The sequence below is a fragment of the Puntigrus tetrazona genome, chromosome 6 (assembly GCF_018831695.1).
Source record: "Puntigrus tetrazona isolate hp1 chromosome 6, ASM1883169v1, whole genome shotgun sequence".
Lineage (NCBI taxonomy): Eukaryota > Metazoa > Chordata > Actinopteri > Cypriniformes > Cyprinidae > Puntigrus > Puntigrus tetrazona.
This window is the reverse complement of record NC_056704.1, coordinates 14,351,284-14,378,085: the sequence shown is the minus strand read 5'-3', so window position 1 is coordinate 14,378,085 and position 26,802 is coordinate 14,351,284. Positions and strand designations below refer to the sequence as shown.

General features: G+C 36.2%; 1 protein-coding gene across 2 annotated transcripts in view; it reads left to right on the top strand.

The window, feature by feature from the left end:
• Positions 1-26,802, top strand: part of pde4ba (phosphodiesterase 4B, cAMP-specific a) — a 117,464-nt gene that overhangs the window by 24,875 nt on the left and 65,787 nt on the right. The window contains exon 3 of one of the 2 annotated variants that reach the window (XM_043241459.1): positions 5,992-6,230. In XM_043241459.1, coding sequence (XP_043097394.1) covers positions 5,992-6,230 — 239 coding nt within the window. Of the gene's footprint in view, positions 1-5,991; positions 6,231-14,700; positions 15,145-26,802 lie in introns of those variants that run through there. The other variant, XM_043241460.1, reaches the window with a different exon arrangement.

Genomic DNA, 26,802 nt, shown 5'->3' with positions numbered 1-26,802 from the left:
ACTGGCAGATATTTTGAAGCAGTACCGTTTACAGTACATATTACCTAGTTCAGTCTATAGTTATTGTTCCCAATATTTGCGTGCGTTGTGTATTTTATGCTTATTAGACTATCACTCCCATGTGGCATGCTATTTGTGGTGTTCAAGGATTGCTGCCTATGTAGAGCGTTCCAAATTAGTCACTTATGAGGTTCAGTTAGGATGCTGCCAGATAGAACTGCCTATTGTGTATTGTGTCTGGTGTTATATTCCTGGTTTCCTTCTTAGATTGGATCTGTGCCCATCCATCTCATGGCTGAGTTCTCTACTCTTGATCTACTAAGCCTTCCTCTATGCTCGCCTCTTGCTTCTGCGTTTGCTCCGTGCTTGTCATATATTGATGTTTGACAAACCCTCTTGTTAGCAGCAGGGTATGTGATACAATACATGTTTTCTTTTTGTGCAGTCATGTGTTAGGCTCATCTGATAAAGCCACAGAAACAGTGACATAAATGTCAAACAGCAGTGGGGTTTCTCTCTTACTATCAGAATAGGATTCAAGTATTGGAATGGTAAAAAGAAGCTTATACTGGCAAAATATTGCTAACATAATGACAGTGTTCTGTTTTTGGAGCAGAAGAGTCCCTATCTATTACTCATTTTTAATATTTATTTATGACAGTTACTTCTGGTCCATGAACCTAATTGAGAGTGGTTTTTCAAACTTATTTTCGCAAATGAATTGGTTATAAACGCAGCGATAACAATGTGGAGAGCAAGATGTTCCAAGATGATCAACAAATTTCCAATCAACCAATCGGAATGAAGGGTTAATCTTTTAGGAAATATCTGTTTTAGGTTTATGATGCTCATGTTTAGGTTTAGCTGCTTCTTCGCCCTTGTTAATCAGCTATCATTTCCCAGTGATTTTAGGAATACATTTAAGGTAGTGTTAGGTTTAGGGGTAGGGATTGGGATTGGGGTTGGGATAAATCTATATTTTTGGACAGTAATATTGATCCAGGATCATGTTTTACTTAGTAAAATCACGGCGACCCCAACAATGTGTATACTTGACTTTTTAACAAAAAAAGACATTTTAAACCTGATGTCATTTTATGATTGGTATTTTTGGCCCTTTTGTGATGTCATGGCTTCTCATAGCTTGCAGACAGGGTTTAGCTTGCTAGAGTTTCACCTTGTAGGCCTGAGAGTTTGTCCTTGTGTGCTTTCAGATGGAAGTCTTTGGGGTGGGCTGAGAAATGAAGTGTCCCTGGTCTGTCTAGTTCAAACAGGAGGTCAAAAAAGTGCACTTCTGTTTCCACTTCATTTGTGTGCAGTGGGGGCACAGTCTGTCATCTTTCATGTCTATCCCTGTCCCTGTCTGCATGTATCTTTGAATACTTTTCCTAGTACTTCTGCTCAAATATTCAGCCAGCGTGCAGTCTTTGTTTAGGGATAAATAGCTTTCTGTGCGGTGTACTGTGTGGTGATGTTACCTCTGCCCAATCTTTGAGGTACAGTATTTCTCTTGTGTTTCAGTAATTTGGCTTGGTCAACTTAGTTTGCTAATCCGTGTCTTTGACTAAGCCTTTAAAAGCTTAAAACTTTGTTATGGAGGGTTTGATTGTCAGTATTTTAAGTGGATATAGAATGTCTCCATTGGGTCTTTCCAATTATTGAACTCTTGTTTTATGAGTTGAACCCCTGAACTCGCTTTCATAGTGTTATGTGTCTCTCTAGTTACCTTTAATGATTCTCTTTATCTGCTTTGGGATAATAGGACTAATAGTCATTTAGAAAGGTACTAAACATAGTTAAGCTACTTACCTCATTATACAGGATTTGTTATAGGATTACGTATCATTAGTTGTGAAAGTCTTTTTTACACTTGGGTTTTGTATATAGAATAATTTTACTGTAGATTTATGCTACAGTAAAATTTAAAAGTCGATTATAGTTGATTGATTTCAGTTCATTACCAACTTACTACCAGTTCTTTACCCGAGGAGTGGGGGTAATTGGTAGCAATGTATATTTTACTATTAAACAACAGTGATAATTCAGTTCAATATTAACTTAAGTTTTACAGTTTACCTAAATGGCATATACTTAAAAACTGAATTTTATAAAACTAATACTACTAGTAATAAACACAATAATGTAATATTAATAATAACAACAATTTAATGGAGAATACATCTACATTTAATTATTTTTATATTTATTACTATTATTATTATAGTTTTAATATATAATAATAATAATAATAATAATAATATATTATTAATTATTGTTCTGTTGTTGAATGTTGTGAAACTAAATTTAATTATTATTATTATTATTATTATTATTATTATTATTATTATTATTATTGTTGTTGTTGTTGTTATTGACTTCCATAGTGGTTGATTTTTTTGAATTTTATTTCACTTAATGGACTGAACTAAAAATACAAAAAGGTAATGTTATATAAGATAAAAAGATACAAAATGTGCCGAGTGATAGGACTTGAAATTAGAACCACTGAACTACTGAAATGTAGGTATTTGGACAATCACATTATGTTCTGTTTAGTCCATACTTGCTCTAATTTTGATGAAGCGTTTTTTTTTTCTTAAGTTTTTTTCTTCCTAACAAAGTCAAAGAGAGTCAAGCACCATATGGCGGAAGGTATTTTGTTTGAGTGCCTGTGCTTTGGGTAATTTTAGTTTGAAGGAGAAAAGGTTGTCCGTAGAGCAGTAGGGCTGTTTTATAGCTCGGAGAGCCGCTGCATTAGTCTAATGAATTAAAAAAGAACGTGGTCTCGGGTGACTGAACGTTGAGCTGACCGCAGAGTGTTCCAGACACAGGGAATCTCAGGAGGTCACCTTGGTCATCCCTGGTCTGGCTGATTGCTCCGTCGTGCTCCTGCGCTCTCCCTCTGAGTTCATCTGGGGACAAGACATTGTAATTGAACAGACAGGGCCGGGCCAATGGGCCAGATAACATCAACTTACGAGGATGCTGTCCAATCACAACATGATACGCTAGTGAGCTAATGTTGGGATCTGTCAAATACAGATTATGTCCTTTGCCAGATGACGTGAGCTCATAAATGCATCTAAATCTGCAAAATATTTTCGTATTTGACCGAAGGGGAATCTGAACACTGTGTTTAAAGGACATAGTAATATTTCACCCCAAAATGAAGATTTGTTGCTGTTTTGGACACAGCTACTAGTAAATAAAGAAAGCCTAAGATGTTTAGACTAAAAGCATCAGAATATACTATATTCCAAGTCTTCTGAAGCCATATGATATCTTTGTGTGAGAAGAAACAAGCCAAAATAGAAATCATTATTAAATGAAAATCTTCCCTTCCAGTAAGCTGTTAATCTGATTACCGCTACCACAACTGAATTAACCCCGATCATTTCGATTTATGAATGAATCTCAATGGATTAGACTGATTGATGTTGTTTTCTGAATCATTCACAAACGGACAGCACGGCTTAAACCCTTTCAGAGGGGAGATATCAAGATTATCAGTAAATAACAGGATAAAATCAGCATGAAACAGTGGTTGCAATCATATTTTCCTCCCTGTTGTGACGCATGTCTGAGTGAAATGTACTTTTGGAATTGATTTTGTCTGTTTCTAATCGTTTCTGTTTGCCATTGCTTTAATTACTATAATGTGAGTGACAGGCAGGCTTATTATCCTTAACTAAAACTATATGTATAATTATATAGTTGTGGTGCTTTTGAAATTGATGCTTGAAGGCCTCTGTAACATCTGCCTGTATAGTCACGTTTTGTCAGAAACAGCATTTTTAAGGACTGGAGAACGGCCCTTACCTTGAAGTTATCTGCAGCGCCTGTGTCACAGAATATTTTGAAATACTGAAATAAACTCTGAGACTCTCAGCATGATTCATCCACCCAGAATGTGATGTGAAGGATAGCAAATTGTTCCCAGCATTCAAAGAGAGCAATAGTTTTAAGGACAAAAGCGCACGGATGTGCCGGTGGAAGGAACTACATTAAGTTTTTTGAAGGAAAGGCTTTCGAATGGAAAAAAAAAAAAAAAAAAAAAAAAAGATCTATGTGGGGTTGTGGAGTGGAAGACTTATATAGATATTTCTACAATTTGGTGATATATGGAGATCTGATCTGCGGTAATGCGTTTCCTATTAAGTTAGGGCATCATTTAGCCTCCACCTGCTCTGTTTTCAGATGAATCGCTCTCCTTGAATTGGTTCTTTGTAAAGAGGGGTGTAGGACTGTTTTCATGTCTTAGCATCCAGAGCTTTGTCTGTTTAGATGAGCTTTTTTAGCAGCTCCTGTCAACAGTGTTCCTCTTGTTCCTCATGGCGCTCTTTTCGCTTCTGAGAGTTTTTTTTTCTAGTGGTTCCTGACATGTTGCAGTCTCCTTCTTTTCTCAGCTGTACTGCTGATATCAGTTGCTGGCGAGTTTCTTTTGCTTTCCAGCCAGTGTTGGTCTGCTATCAAACATCTTCCCATCTTCCCACATATCTTCCCATCATGCTCACTACTGTGTTGTAACAGCACAGCATACAGCAGAGTGTGAATGGTTTTACACGGGGCAAAGCTTATATATTGACTGCTGTATACGTACATTTAAAATTAGGAAAATAAATATGAAAGTACATACAGAGTCCTATTAGTTAGAGCTTTCTCTGTCTGAAGTCCTCAGCTTTTTTAAAAGGCCTTTCATTGTCAAATGCAATATCCGAAGGCCTTACAAGAGGCTTTCTGGTAGCTTTGCTGTAATAATAAAGTAATAAAATTAATGTAATGTAATGAAAAATGTACACTTCCAGAAGTTTCAATAAATTAATGAATGTTCTTTGATTTTAAAATCGCTGTAACTGTAGTTAGTTGCAATTCACAAATAATATTCTATTCGATATTTTAAAATAACCCCCAAAAATACATTAATTAAAATGATGATTGACTAATGCTTTTAAATGATACATATTCGCACCCCAAAGGTGCATATTAACTAAAAGGTATCACTTTACTTTTCTAAATGGGCTGTCTTAGAAGTTTACATGTATGCGTGTGATTAAAGGAAGAGAAAAACTCATCACACTGATTCAAATCAGGGATAACCACTGCATATGAGTCATTTGCTGGTGAATCTAACTACCGGTTGCTGTGTTTGTTTTTGTGTGCACCTCATGAAGATGACTAAATTGAAAGAAGTCTTTGCTTGTCATGGTTTTGCAGTACACACAAATGAACAGCGTGTACAGCAGAACACAGCGGTAATGGAAAATTTATTAGAGCGACTACAGCATATATCAATCAATGCAGTGCTTCTCATATCTCAGTTCTGTGGGGGAGTGTTTTGTCTTTCCCTTTCCTTATAAAATGTAGAATGGAAGTATCTTGGTAATATGTTGTTTTTTTTGTTGGTAGTACTTTGCTTACCAGTACTTTAACATTCATCCAAAAATATATATCACGTACAAAAAACACAAGTGTACCGTATTACGTTTTTGTGCTTGTTTTAATTTTGTAACACTAAATATAATTGACTGTGAAGACTTACCTTACATAATACTAATATTTTAAATATTAATTACAGGTTTAGTTTTTTGTGTGCGTTTAGACTTTCCCACATCCTGAGCTTTTTTTCTGTAAAACAGACTTCTGTTAAATGTCCTTTCATGTATTTTGAAGAAACAGAAGTTGAGAAGTTGATGTTGAGAGAAAGTCTTTGGCGCCCCCTTGTGGCATGAAATAAATTACAATTACAGTTATTTTGATTTATTTATCTTTAGTCCACTAAAAAGCAGTTTTCCTTTTTCCCCCTCTCATTGCTTTTTATATATATATATATATATATATATATATATATATATATATATATATATATATATATATATATATGTGTACTTCTGTGTAACTGTGTAATTTATATACTTCTTGCCATCAAACTAACCTCATCTGCTGACATGGCATTACATTTTTTTACCACCTTACTCTGTTTTCTCACTCCAGGACAGTAAAGAGCCTCCGGACTGCAGACTGAGTGAGTCTTTCACCTCCTCGGGTTGCACGCTGGGGGTGGACCTGCGGCGGAGGCGGCGCCGTTTCTCTGGTAACCTACAGTTGCCTCCTCTATCATGGCGGCAGACGGAGAGGTCCCGCAGTCCAGATGACGAGATCATGGCAAGACCAACGACACTGCCCTTCATTACACCCCCTCGCATTGACATTACACCTGTGGACTCTGAATGGTGAGTCTGTGTCAATCAGCGCCTTTCTCTGCTCCTCAACTTTCAAAATCTTATAAAAAATGTGTACAAAATGTTCATCTAGGTTTAAGTTAAATTTAGGTTTTTTTGGAAGAGAGTAAACTATAAAAATATAGCTATAAAAGTCAGGTTGTTGCTTCATTAGTCTGCACTGGCTTTATAAAAACCCTCCTTCCTCCTTTATTCGGTTGCTTTGGCAGTGTTACTTATTTAGAAAAGGAATTGTACCCTTTCTCGTGGCATCTCTGAGTATGATGACTTATTCTTTGTATTTTAATATAAATATGGTGCCATTCAGTCACTGCGTTGATGATTTTGGCTTTGCATATGGATTGTGGGACATGCACATTTCTTAGGTCATGTAGGAATATGTCTAGTTTGGTGTCTCCTTTAGTGCAAAATTTTTTTTTTTAATCTAACCTTGGTCAACAAATCGTGAATGAAGTATTTATTTTATCTTCATATTATGTAGATTGTGGCTGTTCTGGTTTGTGTGACTGCATGTTGCTTTTGTCGAAAGATGTTTCAGGAATAAAAATTCACAGCTAATTTGTAGCCATTTCCGAAGCTGATTCTCATTACGCATGATTTGCATAATTTCCTTTAGATATGTAGAAGTGCCTGAAATGCTTAAAAATTAGCACACATATTATATCTTCATAAAACTCGAGAAAACATTTGTTTTTTTGATGTCTATTCATTGTTTAGAGCTTTAAAAATAATGTTAAAAAAATTATATTTCATGCATATGTTATGCTCAATTACGTTGAAAAAATAGCAAAAACAACAGATTTTTAAAATGACTAATACATTTTTAGTTTTCAAGATGTTTTTTTTTTATATACCAAACTTTGTATGAAGATGATTCTCAACTATGTTATAACAGAATTATTTGATATACAATTTTTGCCAAAATGTGCGTAAAATATTCATAAACAGTTTTTCTCATTATATGTATTTATAAACTAAATCTGATTTGCACATTAATATGTTTTTGGGCCAACATATCATAAAAAAAGAAGTGTAATAATGGGAGAAATAATTGATTTTTGCAACAGAAAGTTATATTTTGATTTGAACATTTTCCTGAGAAGTTGATTTATAAAACACAATTAAAAAGACAGATTTAGATAATAATTACAAAATATCATATTTCTATAAGGGTGTCACTCTAAAGGGAGCGAGTGATCTTGGTGAAACATCCAATCATGCGGTATCTCTGAAAAGCCCTGAATGTGCTTCACTAAAATATAACATATAACGTCCTCATATTAGCATGCAGGGTCTTAAGAGGATACATCACTTACCAATGACTATCACCAACTCTTCGGTCACCAACATTCAAAAAAAAAACTTAGTTTCTGTTGAATAGAACAAAGAAACTCATATTTGCAAGGTGAGCAAATGATGACAGAATTGACATTTGTGGTTAAACTATTCCATGAAATGTCTTGTAATGCACTTGTCTGTACATGTCTGTACGCTTTGCACGTAACATATGCGCGTATGTAAATCTTAAACTGCTGCATGATGAGAGATGAAATATATTAGTTTTGCTTCCAGCACTGGTGATTTAATCTGCAGCTGCTCGGTCTTGTTGCCATGAGGAGAGGGAAACCGGGCTGGTTGTGCTTGACAACACAGCAACAGCTGGTTTGTAATCATCAATCAATCATCCCCCCTTTAATTTGTCTGCTAAAAAGATGTGATTCGACGGAAGAGTTGCAATTAGTGGGTTGCAGTAGCTTGATGGACCCATAGCATATGCATCAGCAAGACTGTGATTGGATAATGTGTTTTATCTGTTTGAAAATAAACAGGTCCGATTTTCGGTATTTCAACTTTTTAAGAGCACACAAGTTTGATCAAATAAATGTTTTCCATCAGATTGCTGTACACGCTGGTAGTTGTTGTGTTTGCCAGAGGAGGGCAGCATTGAGACTAAAATCCTTCGTGGTTTTTCTTCTCAGGTGTTTCTGTGACACCTCTGGTTTAGTAACCCTCATGAGCATTCATCAGTCTGCCCCCCATAAAAACACTCCAGATGCACATTTATCATAAAATGTATTAAAGTAGGCCATTGCTTGCCTTTTTCAGATGGGTGCCAAATTGAGAACTGGATGCTAGACTCATAATGTTTATTTACAGCAATACAGTTGACCCAGCAACATAAGAGATCTGTTGAATATCATGGCCACTCTTTTACATGAAATGAAAGTGCGTGAGGACTGTCAAGGGCGAAATGACAAAAACGTCAATCATGCCACCTTTTTACAGATGCTTCGAGAGGAAAAGACCGAGATTATATCAGTGTTCTTTGGTGCATTTATGAGAAAAAGAAAAGAAGAAAATTTATTACAATTTGTGAATGTATTATTATTTCAAGGATATTTTCAATGAATCGGTTTATTATGGCAAAAAAACACCTTATTGGAAAAGGCACAATAATGAATAAAAATTGACATGCTGTTGTATGACTATATAGTATTCATTCCTTTTAAAATACTGTGTATTCAGTGTGTATATATATATATATATATATATATATATATATATATATATATATATATATATATATATATATAGGTATATATATACACATAAATATACATCACACATATATTGCACAAATGAATAAAGGCACCCTGGCAAGCATTCATTATTTGCCCTGCTATCTCACACTCTTGCATTTCTGCTCTTGTTAGAGCTGTCTGTTTGATGTGTGTGTCAGGAGAATCAGGAGACAAGGTTTAGGGAAAGTGCTATATTTGGAGCACAATTATTTTCCTGCTGACGTGACTCCGTTGCAGATTGATTTGGGCGCTCCCAGGTGGCTTGTGGGATAGCTTTATGGGCCAGGCATAAGCAATGATGCTGGAGGACAGACACTACAGGGCACTGAGCTGTCTGCCAAGCGAATTCATCAGCGACTTTACCCACTTTCTCAGGACTCAGCGCTCTATTGTGTGCGTGTGATTGTGTGAGAGGAAGAAACATTTCTGATATCAAGTCATGCAGACAGTGTGAGGCAGATTCATTCAGAAGTGCCGTTGCGCAAGACTCCAGGGCAAGAGACCTCCTCACGCTCTTGTGTCCGGGTCGGATCGAGGTCTGTTTAGTCCTAATCTGTCACTTCCTGCGGGATGAATGGCTTTATGATGTAAGAACACGTCTGTCTCTGTGACTTTTAGTCGTCGTCAACTCTTAGAAATACGAATATGCTGACCCTGAAATATGCATGGTTTTGTTTTCCGAGGATCACAAAAAGAGAAGCTTAGCAGAATGTTGTAGCTGCTTTTTTTTCATCGAGGCATGAAGGGACCAGTTAGTGTGTATAAGTAGGGTGGAAAATTAGAAACCATGGCAAGAGTTACATTATAAATACATTTCTTTTTTTGTATCTGTAATATTGTGAAATATTTTTCTTTTGCTCTATAAAAGAAGGAAAGAATTATGGCTTTCAAATGACATGAGGGAGATCAATGATGATCTCAAAACTAAAAAAAGTCTTCAAATTACTAATTACTTCTATAAAATTGTAATTTGATTACATTAATTACTGCATGTAATAAGTAATCAGATTGCTAATGACTTTATTTTCAAGTTAGTTTCAACTTTACTTTTCAAGTTATCAAACCTAAAACATACACTACCAGAGTGAAACTCATAGTTCTTCATTAATTTAATATTGACTGAAAAATTACGTAAGCATTAAAACAGCAACTTAAATAATCTTGAATAAAATTATATTTTTATTTTTAATTATATTTAATTTATTTTTAAAATTACATTTTTATTGTACAGAATATTAAAAATATAAAATATTAATACATAATTTGTCTTGTATATGTATGCACTTGCAATACCATTAAAATATTGTGCTTTTGTAAAATAAAGAAAACAAATACGGTGCACTTTCTGCAGTCAGAATATATCTTAAAATGTACGAAAACTATATTTTTGAAAAATAGATTAAAGAAAGCTTGAAGTGTCTATTTTTATATCGTGTAAAACAGAAATTCTCTGATGAAGGAATTTGTTAGAAACCAACAATGAGTTACAGTCTTTCCCTTCTGACGAATTAAGACCCGGAGGGGGAAAATGTTGGAGAAGGTAATCTGAAGAAAGTAAATTGTACTTAATTTGTCTTCCGGAAACATGCAAGTATCTTCTGTTGCTTCTGGAGGGCAGTACTACATGGGAAAAAAATACATTTCAACAAAATTAGAAAACTTTGAAGATAATTATTCTGTTCAAAAGTTTTCACCCCCTGGCTTTTAATGCATCGTGTTTCCTTCTGGAGCGTCAGTATATGTTGGAACCTTTTTTAAAAATTGTGTTTGAGTCCCTAAACGGTCCTCTTCATTATTTTTTTAAAACAAACTATCACTAATAATGACATTACTAATATGCAAACTATATATTATATTGTGTGTGTGTGTGTGTGTGTATGTTTGTGTACCATATTTTGGAGTCAGATTTGTGCTCGGAAGCAAGCCCCTTTACTAAGTAAATCTGATAAATCCTCCCTTTGGGGACTTCCTAATTTTTTTTAATTCTACAAAAATAATTAGAAAAAAATGATATAGTATTAGTTGTAGTATTGGTAACTAGCTGTAAAAAATATAAGCTTTCGAAATGTTTCCATTTATACTGCTAAGTTAAATAGCTGTCTGTGTGTTTCTGTATGTTCTTTCCCAGTCTGTGTTATTTTTCTTATTACTTGTGGCCTTTCTTGTGGAATATTAGGATCAACTTTTTCAAAGGCTTTTGATTTTGTCAATTGATGGTGTCCTTTAAAGCTCTTAGAGAAGGATTTTAAGACATCTCCTTTCATATGACCCTTCACCTGAAAATGCCAGAGAAGCCATCAGACAAGGTTGAAGATGAAGGATGGCTGGGTAACACACACACACACACACACACATAGACCGACAGTACCATTAGAAAGTGCTCACACTGTGGTCACAGTCAGACATTGTGTGCGCGCAAACAATTTTGTTGGATTAGAGGCATCAAGCTTTTGAGTTTCTAGGCTTGATTTGTGCTTAGAGACCAAGTAATAGAGGCTGGCTAGGGCCTGCAGTAATCAACTTTCCTCCAAATCAAACTGACCTGCATTTCCCACATTGTCAACTACAGTGTCTCCTGCCGTGGAGTGGAGTGCTAATTCTAATCATTTGAACCAATTTACTAATAGCTTTCCAAATTTCCAAAAGAACTGCATTTCAGTGCAACTCCAGGAGTAGCAGTACGGTAACAACAGCGATAATTAAACTAGATTTGCATGTCATCGTTTGCTTTGGTTCTGTGTAAATGAAATAAAGCTTCACACTTCTGTGTTGTCTTTGCTGTGAAAAAGTAGCAAAATATGGTTACATATATAAAAATATGACAGTACAATTTGGTTGCACAAGAAAAAAAGAACAAAGCCCAATTGCAGTTTACTTGTAAATATTGCAATAGCACTATGAAGGTAATTAGATTTAGACAGAATATTTCTATTTTCATACTTAAAGTTCTTAACAGGGTATTAGTTTACTAAAACTAGAGAGTGATGTGACTGTATGCTAAATGTTTTAGGCTGAATCAATGACTTAATTTGTGTATTTATATCTAGCTTTTTAAAAAGAGGGATTTTTGCTGGCTGTAAAACATAGATCCGTTTAATCTCCTTGAAGCTTGATATGTTATTTAATATTATAAGCAGAAATCACAACTGATATATCTTTAATGTTTAGGGTAGAGGGAATCTTCTTGGTCTTACAGGTTCACAAAATACCAAGCGCTATACAGGGTGAGAAATGTAGCTCGGAGATGTTGGTAAGCGTTTACGAGACAGCTTCTAACAAATTCTAATCCTGTGAAATGATTTTAAATTTCACTCTGCAGGGGTTGTGTTTGCCCTCATTCTCATTCCTCTCATCTTAGCTTTCTATTTTTCCTCATAATGTCCCTGTTGGTGCCCAGCATCTCTCATCCTTTCTACTATATGAGCTAGCATTGGGAGCCATATGACTTTCTCATCACAGCAGTCAGTAGTAAGGAAATGTCTTTATGTAAGACCTTCAGTTATGTAAGAGTTGTTCGCTAAGACTCCATCAGTGAATAGGCTCACAACTCAGAAAGGTCAGTCATAGTGACTTGATCACATTCCCCGTCATTGAACTCGGTTCTAGACTCACATTAATACACAAGGCTTGAATTTTACAATAATGGAAACTCCCACTAAGGATATCAGTAGTAGTAGTAGATTAGTTGTAAATGAAGGATGTTAACTCAAAAGTTCAAATCCTAGCAGCATTGACTCATGAACTATTATTTAGTAAGCCACTTTACTGGAGACTGATCCCAAAGGACTGTCTGTTGTTTAAGTAGGTGTTACCAACTGCAGGGTCCTTAAAATGTAATTTACAGATTTGCACTGTAGTTTTCCACTCTGGTGTTATCTTCCTACATAGTAGTTGATATGCCAGTAAATAGAATAAGAGCCCCAGTTTCCCAGTTAACCACAGTGGGAAAGATCTTTAAGGGAATACAGAGCAGATTATACATTGACAAACTTGTGCACATACAGCAGCGAATATATGGGTTATTTGAGCACTCCAAAAAACCTACAGTCCACTGGGTAGTGCATGAGTGCCAAACATGTCCATCAGCACATATGGTCCAAATAGTATATGGCTTGAATGCTGAACTGTGCACTAGATTGAGTAGAACATAGAAAATGAAGTGTACCCAGGTCTGGTTTCCTGGAAAGAAGGATGTTTGAGTCACTGAAGTGCCTCAAGGTTCAGTTCTTGGTCCCTTTACAGTTTTTAATATACACAACCTCATTTGATATACACAACCTCAATCATAGTGAATTGTTATGATGTCCTTGTTTAAAGCTCATACAGCAGAATACGATAGACCTCGTTAAGGTGAATGCTGTAGACCAACTAAAGGTTCAGTAGCGCTTTAAACAACTTGATACTCAACGCCCATGATACTTATAGTTAAACTGATCTTAGTGGCCTAGAGTTTCATAATCAACCAAGTTTAAACCCAGAACTTTGCTTGCTAAAATAAGAAAATTTAAGTTATATTTCATAGGTCATCCTTTGAAAGATCTGTCAAAACAGCTCATAAAATATAAGATTTTACCATCTGTTCCAACTTTTTTGTTTATACTCTCATTCATCTTTTTTCCTGTTCTCATTACTTCCTCCTTTCTTTCGTCTCCATGGTGAAGTCCTGGCTGCCGGCGGGTGTTGACTGGCAGGTTGATAGCTGGCTAACATACTTCCATTCTTCAGCATGTCTCTATGAGTGCCGGAGATAATCGTGCTGTGTTGCTGTCACACAGGGCGAGGGGTATGCTGTTTCACATTCAAACGCGCTTTGAAGGGCATTCAACAACACACCTCCAGAAATCACATTTTGATTTGTTTCATTAGATATTTATGGGTGTATAGGTGTCTAGGTACCTTCTGACTGAACATCTGAACACGTGTGTCATGAAATGTTATTCAAAAGAGCTTGTGTATTGACTTCACCGGGTGTCTGATTAAGTTAAGCATGTTCAGATAAATGTACATTGAATAATTTCACACATCATGTGTTTTTCTTTTTTTTTTTTTTAAATCGCTGTATGTTCCATTTCAAATCATATTCTCTTTCCAATTTACTCCCATTATTTTCTCTTCAAACCAGCCACTTTAGTATCTAAACCTTCATTTACCTCAGAGCTATATTTATTTCCCTAGACACTGCTAATCCTAAGCTTAAATTGCTTTTTGTATTTTTTCTTTTATCAGTGTCTTGAACACCACTGAGCTGTGAAAGGGCAGAAGCCCTCATCAGAATTCAGCCAGAGACACCCATCAAACTAACCACAGCTCAGCCAATCAGTTGCAGGGAGGGGCGGAGCTTTTTCCGTCACTATGCACATTTTCTCAGGGCTTTTTTTAAATCCAAGGGTCTCAAAGCTATTCCATTTATTTTCAAAGCAGACAGCACCTGGAGTAGCAGAATTAGGTGTCGCTCATTCAATTCCTTCCTCTGGGTTTCCTCCCTGCATCACGAGAAGCTCTACCTGGCGGTTCCTAAAGAGATAAGTCGCTGATGGGAGAGAAGACCTGCTCTTGCCCACTGTTGAATAATTTAAGATGGAGTTTCCTGGAGCTGAGTGAAGTAAGTGCGAGTCTGAGGAGCTGCGAGAACGGAGGACTGAGTGGGAGACAGACATCTAAATAAAAGAAAGAACACCGGACATCCAAGATTCTCTGAAGTCAGTTATGTCTGTGTAGGAGAGACAGACAGTTTTCTTCTCTCATTTTGCCTAAAAAAGAGAAAGACAGAGAGAGGTGTGGTTATAGATAAAGAGAGAGAGTGTTTTTTTTTCTTTTTTTTCTTGTTCTCACAGGAAGGAGGTGTGACTGCACTGACGGGGACTGCTCTCAGTGTGTCAGTGGAACTGAACGAGAGAGGATTATTCTACTGCATTGCCGAAAGCCTAAGCTGACAGAGGAAGCGAGAGAATAGAGCAGCTCAAGCGCACACATTTATTCCTGTCTGACACACAAAACATCAGCCTGCATGGCATAACCTCTAGTTGACTGAGAGAAACGGAGGGAATAGTTGGTAGTGTGACTCAGAAAGGGCGAAATAGGGCTGTTTCAACCTGCAGCATCACCATGTCATCCAATGAGCTGAGTGCTCCGGAATTGGACCCCTGCATTCGTACCTTTAAGGAGCACATGCATTTGGAGCTGGAGCCTCAGAGACTGGGTGCCGGCAACAAGCGCATCACCTCCCCCAAAATATCTCCCCGCAGCTCCCCGCGCCTCTTCCGCAAGCTCATGGTTAACAAGGGCGGCCGCCACAGGCGCCGATTCACCGTCGCACACACCTGGTAAGCCTGTCTGGGGTATGAAGGGTAAAGAGTGGAGGATCGTGAGGGGAAGTGTAAATGGGAAGTGTACATTGTTTGAGGTTTTTTGTTATGAATGACATTGAGTTAGTTTGAGTAAATGTTATTATGGGTCAGTGAGGTATGCTGTGCCTGCAGGTGTGATTATCGTAGTGCTATGACCAACATTAGGTATTAATGAGGAAAGAAACTAGTGAATAATGCGTGATGTGTCGACTGCCAGAGAAGCTGAAGAAACAGGGCAATTTTGTCAATGTGACATGACATATTGCGATGCTCTCTTTGCGCTCTCTAAGTGGAACCATCTCAACCTGCTTTCAGGAACAAGTAAAGGCTCTTGTTCCTGACTCTTTCTCTGCGGACTGCTATATATATATATATGTTTTAGAGGAATTTTATGCTGAAATGGCGGACATGAATTTCTATAGACTATAGACTATAATATATATATATGTGTGTGTGTGTGAGTAACATTTCTTATAAATTTTAAATAATTTCTCATTGATTTCTTAGTGTCTAGTCAAATGAATAATTGTATATTTGTAATGTATAAATGTAAATACATAATTTGTGTATACCGTATGTGTAACGTCATTTTTTGTGATTTTTGTGAAACTACATGTTTCAAAATGAATGTATGTGTATATGCATCTATATTTGTATATCTATATATTAACATCTATTTCAAGACAAAATATTATAATTATAAGAATACATAATATAAGAATATATAGGCAGTTGATGTTGATGCCCATATATATATCAATTATTTGAAAATGAGTTGCTATTTTTGTCATTTCTCGTAAAAGTGTAACCGTGAGCGTCAGCTTTAAAAGAAGGTTTTGCGTCACTCAAAATAATAACATAGCAAGAGTCATATCCATTCTTATCGCTTACTGTAACTAAATGAAAGCTTTGTGTCGTGAGATGCTTCCTGTCTATTGGAGAGATTGGATCAGGGCTAGGAGGATGTGGGCAGGATATGATGTGACACGAAAGGTTTTTATCCTTTAGTAAATAGAACATTTGTCATCCTGTCTAGACTCTTGCTACGGTTATGTTTTTACAACAATGCAACAGTGAGACTCTTTTTATGAGAGATCCTATTGAATCCACTGAAAAATAGCGACCGTGTGCAAGAATATTTGAGATTTATCTTCTAGCATGCGAGGTTTTTGTTTGCAAGTCGTGATGCATGTGAGCTGGACCAGGCTTTGTTCTTGTTTTAGCGCCTGGTATTTAAGATGTGTTATTCTTGGAACTGAGCCTTGGATGTTCCCCACACATGTTCCTCTATGGGAGGACTGTTTCAGATCCATTCTGTGTCCCTTCTTCTGCTTAGTTAGCTAAGCAGATTGTATTTAAGGTTTAATGTGTCAGGTACAATACACACTGTGACTGGATTACACCGTGAAACATACACAGCCAACAGCACCTATGCATTACTCATCCAGACAACCATTAGACACAGACTGAGGAGCATTTAATAGAGGGAGTTTAATGGTGCAGACTGCAATAACTGCAGTGATTTTGTATGATTATAGTGGCTGAGACTTTTAGCACCAATCTGCTGCACGCGATGTCAATGGGCGCACGCTTCCAAGCTCTACCATTCATAAATTGAACCACAAATGGAATCAGAGTCATTTGAAATGTCATAGCAGGTGTCTAAAGGAATACTACAGCCTTGAGTTATATGGTTGTCATCTTTTTGACCTGTCTCAATCTGACAGATTCAAACCTGTGTATAGAGAAGTGGTTTCAGCGACCTAGATGCTACGTTTAAATGCAACCTGAATGTCCCCAGATGATTGGATGTAACTTTTGCATCTCATCGAACATCTTATAGCAGATGTGAATTGTGTAACCGGTGGTTTCACATCTTGTGCAATAGAGCATCTGAATTATCGTGAGCGGAGGCTTGTGTCATAGTTCTGTTCGTGGTTTGGTCCTTGCTGTGTTAGGTAACACACACCGGGAATGCATGGAGGGGGCAGGGTTGTCTTGAGGGAGTGAGGTGGTGCATGAACATGGAGGTGGAGAAAAGACAAGTGCAGTGGTGTGGAAAATCGCTGAAGAGAGTCTCATCCCTTTGTAAATGACAAAAATGGAAGAACAAACTCTGATTAATCTTAAGTGTGGGTTTACATGAGGGTTTGATCATATTAAATGTATTTAGATATATTTGAGAGTAACAGGACATTTTGGGGGGAGAGAAGGGCAATGGGGTCAAGACATGTTGCAGGTCAGACTCAAACCTGCAGTCTCCGCATGAGCGCCACTCGCTGTGGGTATGTTGCGTAATTGCTGTTCCATGTCTCTGACACAATACTCTCATGGGTTTTTAGATGTTAAAAACTAAAATGAGATTTTCTTGAAATTAAAAAAAGATTTTCGGTTGTCACAAGTAATTATAATACCATAACCTAATTAGGCAATGGGCACAAGCTTTTGCATGTTTCTGACTTAGCTGACATATTGTCGATTCATTTTAATTCTTCATCTACTAATGTCTTTAAAGTTAAAAGATAAAAAAGAAAAAGTCTGAAACTTACATTTGTTATAGGAAGACAATTGCGGACAAACATTTAAAATCCAGAATGCCTTAAAGTCATTTATTCATAATGAAATTCATTGCGAATTCTGCTTTCTGAACTTTTAATTCAAATTCTTGTGGCACATGGCCAGTTTAATTAAAAGTCCAACATGTGAACCTAAACACAGACAATTTTTTCATTCAGCTCTGCTGATTGTATCACTTGATTCACACTATCAATGTAAACAGACAAATTACTTGTTGCTTAATCACGACACAGTGAAAAAACAACATTTTGAATATAGAGAGGGTTCGAAAATTTTCTTCAGATGTTGAATTTAAATTTAAAGGCTATCAAATGCTTTTTTCAAAATGAAGGAACGTGCAAGGCAGATGTTGCTAAATATATAATGCTAACATTCCCTCAGCTGTATCTAAAACAAGAAAAAGCAACATCCTCCCCTTTTTTCATTCTAATCTTCTTTCTTCTTCATCTAATGAGATATTCTTTCATTCTGCCTCCCCAGGGCCTAATATTTGGATCTGTTCCCTCTCTCCGTGGGAGACATTATACTGCATTAGCATACATAAACATCCGAAGCATCCTAAAAAAAGTTTGGTACACTCTATTAAAAGTTAAGCAAACAACTTTTCCGTTACTCAGTTCCGTTACTGTGGCTTTGGTGCAAAACCGAGTATGAAAGGGTTTTATTCACGTGGCATTTTTGGCAAATGCAAATGTCTCTCCATCACTTTAAACTTGGCTCTGTATTTGCTTGAGGAAATCTGCTTACTCTTATAAGATACTTTGTCTGGACACATCAGTGACTTGCATTTTAAATGGGCCAGGGTTGATAATTATGTAGGCGTGTTTTGTATTTTGTGTTGTAAACGAGCTCGTCCCCTCGTCTGTCTGAAAGTTCTTGTTTACTCTGTGTTGTGCTGCGTGTCAGTGTTTATGCTCCTTTGCCTACTGGATTCATCAGGTCACTGGACTGGAAGGCTTGATATTCAAAACAGTGGGAGAAGAAGAGAGATTTGTCCGTGTGTGTGTGTGTGTGTGTGTGTGTGTGGAGACTCATACATATTTGCTTTCTTTAATACGACAGGCCTGAATCAAATTCCGGGTCACATCTCAGCTCTTGGCACATATCAAGAATTTGAGCCTTTCAGTGTGAAATTATATTTTGTGTTAATCCAAGCATAATGTGGACAATACTCAGATTTGATCTTTTTTTAGTCGGGCATATACACTTTATCATTCGTATTATATTAGTGCTGAAGGTTCTGTGCAGTTCCATTTGAATTTAGTAACTTGTACAAAATGAATGTGCTTGTGTTGCACATTTCTGATTCCTTGCTAATACTAATAGTTCTGGTAATGCTACTACTAACAGTGAAGAGATACGCCTGATATTTTTCAGAGAATATTATAAATGTGAAATAGTATAATAATTGCATGCAAATCACATTTAGCATGTATTTATTAGTTGTCATTTACGATTTATTAGCTATTAAAAACAGGTCTAGACTGTAACATTTAAAAAAAGTGCTGTGGTTTCAGCATCTGTTCCTCACATTTAACGCTGCAAGTTAAAAAGAGCTAAAAAGATCATGTAGATAAACAAGTTTATCAACAGCTTTATCACAGAGCGGATTCAGTGTTGTATGCACTTTAGATTGAACTAGTGATTTCTTTTCTCACGCTCAATAATGAGTGTCAATAATGCTGATGCAAACACACACACTCACAGTTCTTTTGTTGGCTGTCAGTACATTTAATTAAAGACTCAAAAAAATGTGCGTGTGTTATACTTGGTTTGCTGTGATCACATGAGCATCATGACTCATAGTAACAAGATATAGATCAGATTTACAAATGTTCTCATGTACTCGTTTGAACCACTAGTGAAACTGCTTTTATTTTGCCTTATTTCTTAATTGCAAATAATTGTATCAATATGCTCATTTGTTTCGGCTTTTTTATATAGTTTACAGCTTTATTTTTTAAGGTTTTACAACATATAGTTATGACTTTTGAACCCAATTGTTGAGAAGAAAATGTTGTGCCAACATTTAAGAATAGCTAGGTGACCTTTTCACTTGCCGGTTGTTGTTAATGCACCTCATTCTCTGGCTCTCAGACATTTTCAGGCTGGTAGACTCACTTTTTGCCAGCGAGTTAATCAGTCTCCAGGGCTGAAGTATCTGGAACACAGTGGGTCTCCTGGAAGCAGGCTCTCTCAGCTGGATTTATGGCTGCGGTCTCATCTACTCTATAATTATTACACTATCTTTCACAATACCACCGGTCAAGGCCCACATACCTAAAATAAAAACCAAACACACAAGGGACTACAGTTGTAGTTTGGGGTTCGAGAGTTATGCCATTGTTATTGTTCCCAATGCATACAGGCTTTAAAAGTGCATTAAAAATTCATGATTATAAGACTGTTCGAATTATCTGCTTAAATGATCTCCTCAAATGAGTGATTACTGTTTACTGACACCCATTGCCAGCCTCCATCCCTCCACCCATTTATTTTGCTGTCTGCTAGGTCTTTAATCAATCAGTGTGTCTCAGACAGAAAGTAAACACTTGTGACATTCGTTTTTTTGTCCCAAAACCGTGATTAGGATATCAAAGTGGGCTCAGCGAGCTGGACAAAAAGAGGCAGTGAAATATAGAGCTGCACAGGAAAAGCTAATTTAAACGCTGACGTTAATGATGCTGATGTCATTCATGCCCTGGAAAGATAATCTTTCAATGCCCACATGGATTTTGTGAGATTAGAGCATATTTGAACCTATATGATTTCCATTACGTTGCAATTAAATATATTTGTGTAACAAAAACACATTTTGGATGCGATTAATTGTTTGACAAGGACCAATTTTTGCTATTAACAAACCATTAACTATTGCTTTTTCCTCAATAAACTACTAATTTGCTGCTCATTAATAGTTAGTAAGGTAGTTGTTAAATTTAGGTAGGATCAGGGGTGTAGAATATGGTCATGCACAATATATGCTTTATAAGTACTAATAAACAACCAATATATTAATAGTAGGCATGCTAATATGCAACTTGTGAGAACTGGTCCCTACACTACAATTTATTGTATTTTTAGTTGATGGATAATTTTGTTGTTAAACGTGGGAAGCATACACAAGAAAGACTGAACTCAAGACTAGACTGTGGTCTAAATGTAGCTGTGTTACTGACTCACCTGACTTCCTTTACCAAGACAGCAACCCCGTTGAGAGTTGCCCTCGCACTGTATTGTGGGACCATTGCAGCGTCTGCCATTGCAGTGGTTTTGTCATGAATAAACCAAAAGCCAAATGCACTCTCCGCTCTTAGTGTTCCCTGTGTGTTTGAGAGTGTTTTCAGTTGAAAAGCTTTAACGGACGTGTGTTTGTGTACCAGCGGGACACATTAACTAATGGTCTGCTCTAATTTAAAGCATACTTGAGACATCACGGCGCTGTTTACTCTGTCTATTTTGAAGTTCGAGCAAACACTTCTCTGTTTCTCTGTCTTTCCCTCTATCAAGATCTCCCAAGCTAGCCAGTAATGTGGGACATTTATTGTTATTGCACACTTTTCCACACATTTCTATCATCTCTGTGTGGAACAGTGTGTGTGGGGGTGGAATCATCCATGAAGCCCAGCTTATAGCTTCCTTTAGGTACACTACTGTTCAAATATTTAGGAATTTAAATATTTAGAATTTAGGATCAGAGGAACAGTAGAATTCAGTAGAATTTAAATATATATTTATGTGTGTGTGGCTACTGAAAACCCAGTTTTGCCATCACAGTAATAAATTACGTTTTAAAATATAATAAAATAAAAAAACTGTTATTTTAAATTGTAATAATATATCACAATATTGCTGTATTTTTGATCCAATGAATACAGCATCGGTGAGCACAGACTTCTTTAAAAACAAAAAAATTGATTTATAAAGAGACTGTATGTTGCATTTTATTTGTCCTTGCATTTCTAGAATGGCAGGTGGACTTTTGAGTCATTAGATGTCAGCTGTAACGCCAGATCAGTTTGTCATCCTCTCCAGATTGCCAATGTGAATGCCAAGAGATTTATTAGGGGCTTTATCTGATTCGAAAGCTGTCTCTAAATACGAGCATGTATCCTTTATTTTAAATATATGTTCTCTTTTAATCACTACAGACTGATGCTACATGTTCCGTTGCAGTTTTCCAGTGCCTCATTAGTGCCTACAAGATCCAATTTTGCTACTTAAGAAAGTCCACCCACTCCCTCAAGAAACTCTTAGTGCTCATTAACAGCCTCTTTATTATGGAGTACCTCCTGAACATATACACACACCACAGGTGACCACTCACACTGTACTCCCAAATCACAACTATAATTAGAAGAGGGAGCTGAATTTGGTTTTGTTTTTTTTTAACTTGCTTTCATGCCCACCACAGCGTAGACACTGAGCTGTCTGTGACACTCTCGTAGAAATGTGTTTCTGCGTTTGTGAAACCGAAAGTCTAGATTTGTGCAATACACCGCATCAGATACTTGTTTAGAGCAAAAGCACTGGAAGACCGCCACTGTAGTCATTTCATTAAATGTGCACGAAACAAATGAACAGTACTTTTGGAAAATATGATTTAAATGATGTAGTCACATAAGATGAGCAACCCAGGCATATCTGTGGCCTAAAAAATAGTTCAAAAGTTCTTCTGTATTCAAAGATAAAAAAGATGTTTCACAGTCATTACTACAGTCTCAAGTGTCACACGATCTTTCAGGAATCATGTAATATTCTAGAAATGTATTAGTTTAGAAGTAATGCACTATTGAGGTGATAACTTGATTGATTAAGGGTATTATAAAATAATAGTTAATAATCTGCCGTCTGATAATCATAGTTTGCATTAAAAGGAATAAAAATTGTTTTTTTACAACCTGTTCTTTTCAGTAGACACGTGCAATCAATTGTATTTATATTTTAGCATTTTGTATTGATAAAATATGTTTGTAGAGGCACATTTTCCAGAAAGAGTTGGCAAACTGACACGTTTTCTGCAGGTTCCTCATCTTGAAAAACAGGGCCTTTTTTCACTGAATTTGAATATGTATTTCAGGTATAAAGGCTTGGATTGGTTTGTTTTATCAATATGATGTTTTTCCTGAATATGGCACAATAATAAGCCTAATTTGCATAGAAAGAAGGAAAGATTTGCAAAGTACAATGATTCATGCGTGGCATGGAGCTAGACTGGCATAGAATCGAAGTCGAAACTGGTTTTTGGGCTGAAATACAGAGCACCGCTTAGTGAATTTGCAAGTCTTCTTTTTTGTATTGGTAATCACAATAAAGCTTTCCATTCCATAATAAGAAGGACAAGGAAGGTGGCTCATTGCTCTTTCTAAGCATGCTTGTATGTATGTTCCACGTTTATGTGTTAGCCTCCTCCACTCAGCGAAATCTATTTATTGCTCTCCAACCTTTGTCCTTGAGCCGTTCATGTGTATTTATGTCTCTATTTCTTCATGGTATAAAATACCTAATTCCTAGGAACCAAGAAGCAACAGTGTAAGTCTTACCTTCAGTTGCTGAAGCATTGGAATGCACTGTGTATAGTATGGCAACCTTTTCCTGTCTGGCAACACTCACGTCATTTGAAGGTCATCGTTTCACATTTCTCTGGTGGAATGCTGCGATACCAAAAAGGTTTTCAGTCCTCTGTACAATGCAAGTTTGGCTAATGATATTTTAGTTGCTGAGAAGAGGAATAGAATGAGATTTTAATTCTTTGATGGACGTGCAAGTCCTGAGTGTTTATCTTTTTTTTTTTCCTTTGCTCTGTGACAAATCTGTGAAGTCTTTATTCCTCAGGATAAAGTATTAATGGAAAATACATTATTACAATTTATTATTTTACATTGTATTACATATTAGTATAATATTATTACATATTTATTACAAAAGTGTTTTTCATTTAATTTTGGCAACACTTCACAGTAAGGTTCCAGCTGTTCATTAGTTGAGTTAGCATAAACTAACAATAAAAAAAAATATTCTAAAGCATTTATTAATCTTAGTTAGAGACCTGACCTTACATCGATTTACAATGAATAGTTGTATTTATATTAATTAAATAAAAATAAATAAATTGTGTATTATTTATTGTTAGTTTATGTTAATTAACGCATTAAATAGTGTTTACAAATGTAAAGTGATACCATAATTTTTCATACTTTATTAATATTGTATTATTAAAATGTAAGAAAACCTTTCTCTTTGAAATGTTATTTTCCCCTAGAAATCATTCTAATATGCTGATTTATAAAAAACAAATAGTTTGACACCGTCATGTGGAATTGCGATGCTGTCAAAAACTAAATTACAGTGTGAATTTGTAGAATAAAACCAAAAAATAAACACTTCAGAATATTCAGTCAATCATAATTAATCATTCTAGGGATGTATACTTTTAAACAAATCCTAAAAGCACACTTAAGGGTGAACCTTTCCTTGACAAAACCTCAAGAAACAATCAGCAGGGTATAGTTATGGAATAGTGATTTTTGTAACATGTAGCATTTACAATAGCTTACACACCACTAGAACAAGGAAGTGTCTTATTCCGATTTTGTTTTCCATTTCATGACATATTAATAACACATTGTTTACGATATTAATAGAAACGTAATCTACAGTATTAAGTAATTTTAGAAAGAAGAGAACATCATGTTTTCATCTCTAATTAGATTACACAGTGGACTAGCTTTTCATGTTGAATGTATGCCATAAATCAGAATAAACAAACACACACACACATATTAGAGTATGAGTCATAGAGTTGAGAAAGAGAAGCACATTTCAGGAATGTGTTTACATGCTTCCTCAAGCGGCTGATCGGCTGTGTCCAGCATCTGATTTAATGAGCATGTATGAGAATCCCTCAAAGAGGTTAATGTAAGGACAACTCTCTCATTCTCTCTTTGATTAGCATTTATCACAGCTCTGAAACTTACACATTTGTGTTTATTGTCTATTAACCTGAATAAAGTATCTATTATTTTATATTTCTTAATCAACCTGAATACACCAATGACAAATAATTTGTATAAATATATGAGAGTATGTTTATCTAGGCCAGGTGAATGGAGATAATTTCCTTTAATGGTCATGAAACTACATTATATCTGACATCTCAGATAAGCTCTATTTATGAAAGTTTATGAAAGGAAGGAGCTCCAGTAGATGACGAGCAATAATTCTGAGTAAAATATACATATTGTCAAAATATTTTACATTCAAAAATGGAAGCACTTAAAATTTCTTTCCTTATTTACAAAAATTACATAAACTGCAATATGATTAGTGTTACAGCTGCAGCAGTATTGACAGATTATTTCTACAGATTATAACTGCAGTTTGTTCATTAAATCACTGTTAAACACGTAGCATTTATTTATTTGATTTTGTAAAGAATTTAGTTTGAGTTCCAAGAAATAAAATACCCACTGGCCTGGGCTGTCCAAAACACACAAATACATTTTCCTGGGGTCATGGCATGAACGTACCTTGGTGCAATTTTTTGCGAGACATGAATTATGCACCAATAAGTACACATCACTGCAGCTTCCAAAAGAAATAAACTCTATAGAGGCACTTTTTAATCCTTTTCACAGTGTTTTTGATTAATAAAGTGTCATTTTCGCATAATTACTTGAAGAATATCATGATTCCTGTGTAATTATGGTCCGATTAAAAAATTCAGATCTAAAAAGAAAGTTGAAATGACACGGTTGCATCAATAATAAAAACACGCCAGTGTTCAAGTATTGAATTAGCGGACATTTCTCTTTGAAACCGGGGCTAAACACGCAGTAAGGCACGTAAAAACAGTACCAAACCGAGGTACCAGGTTGAAATAAACAGACCCTCGGTATGGAACTGGACAGGTTATCCTGACTCTAGGAGATGTTGATGGCTTCATGCACCGCAAGTTGAAGAGCCTCCCATCCTGCTACAGTTTGCACAGTACACGCTCGTCTCATTATGTGGGTATGTGTGTAGGTGGATCGTCACGATAAATGAGGTGCTTCACTTACTTTTCCACAACAATATGGAGTTACAGGTGCTTAGCCGAAAAACACAGACACACAAATTTTGAGGTGTAATGTGTGTGCGCTTGCGTGTTGCCACGTTAGCAAGGACAGCTATCGGGAGGCTGCTTTTAGCTGGATGATTTATCGGGCCTGTTACGTTTCAAATGAATGCAATTGAGAATCAGTCGATAGCCGCGGCTGCTGTGTCATGCAGTCTCACTTTAACCTGTTACCCAGCGTTCAGCTTAAATATGATTCAGCTCCTCTGGGAACGCCGAAAGTGAGAACAATGAGGAGAGAAACCGAAGAATAGAGGGACAAAGAAAGCAGATAAAATAAATTACAGGTACACACCGAAACGGCCCTTGTTGTTTCCTATTCATTACATCACGTGGAATATATCAGATACAAAGGACCCGATAGCAATAGATTTGCTTTGTCCTCTTTTCTGTCTCCCACAACGCGGACTAAATCAAACATTCAGTTTGAGCACAGCTGGATGCATGTTTTGTTGATGAGAAGCTTTTGCTCGTGACTCTTGTTTGTTCAGATTGCCAGCACATGTCTGGTAGATTAGGTCACATTATTATTACCTTATCGATTTGGGAGCCAGGGTTGCAGATTTTGTAAAAAAATGCCTGAAAACATGGACCCTGTGGATTAAAGTTGAAATAAAAAAAGCTAATTGAATTAATGGGTTACGCCTTTTAGAATAAGTTAGAGAAATAGGATGTCGCAGTGATATTTACCACAAAAAAGAACATTCTTTAATCATTGACTCATGATTAGGTTGAAATCACTGAGGAAAATCAGTCAGGTTTATTGTTGCACAGAAGAAAGAACATCAGACAGGTTTGAAATTACACTATTTTTCTTTTTGGATTAACTGATCTTTTAAGGTATCAAATGCTCATTTGTCTTTATACATTGTACAACAGATTACATATGCCTGCAACATTAAGAACAGGTGTAATACGAAGTCTAATAAAAATATTTATAG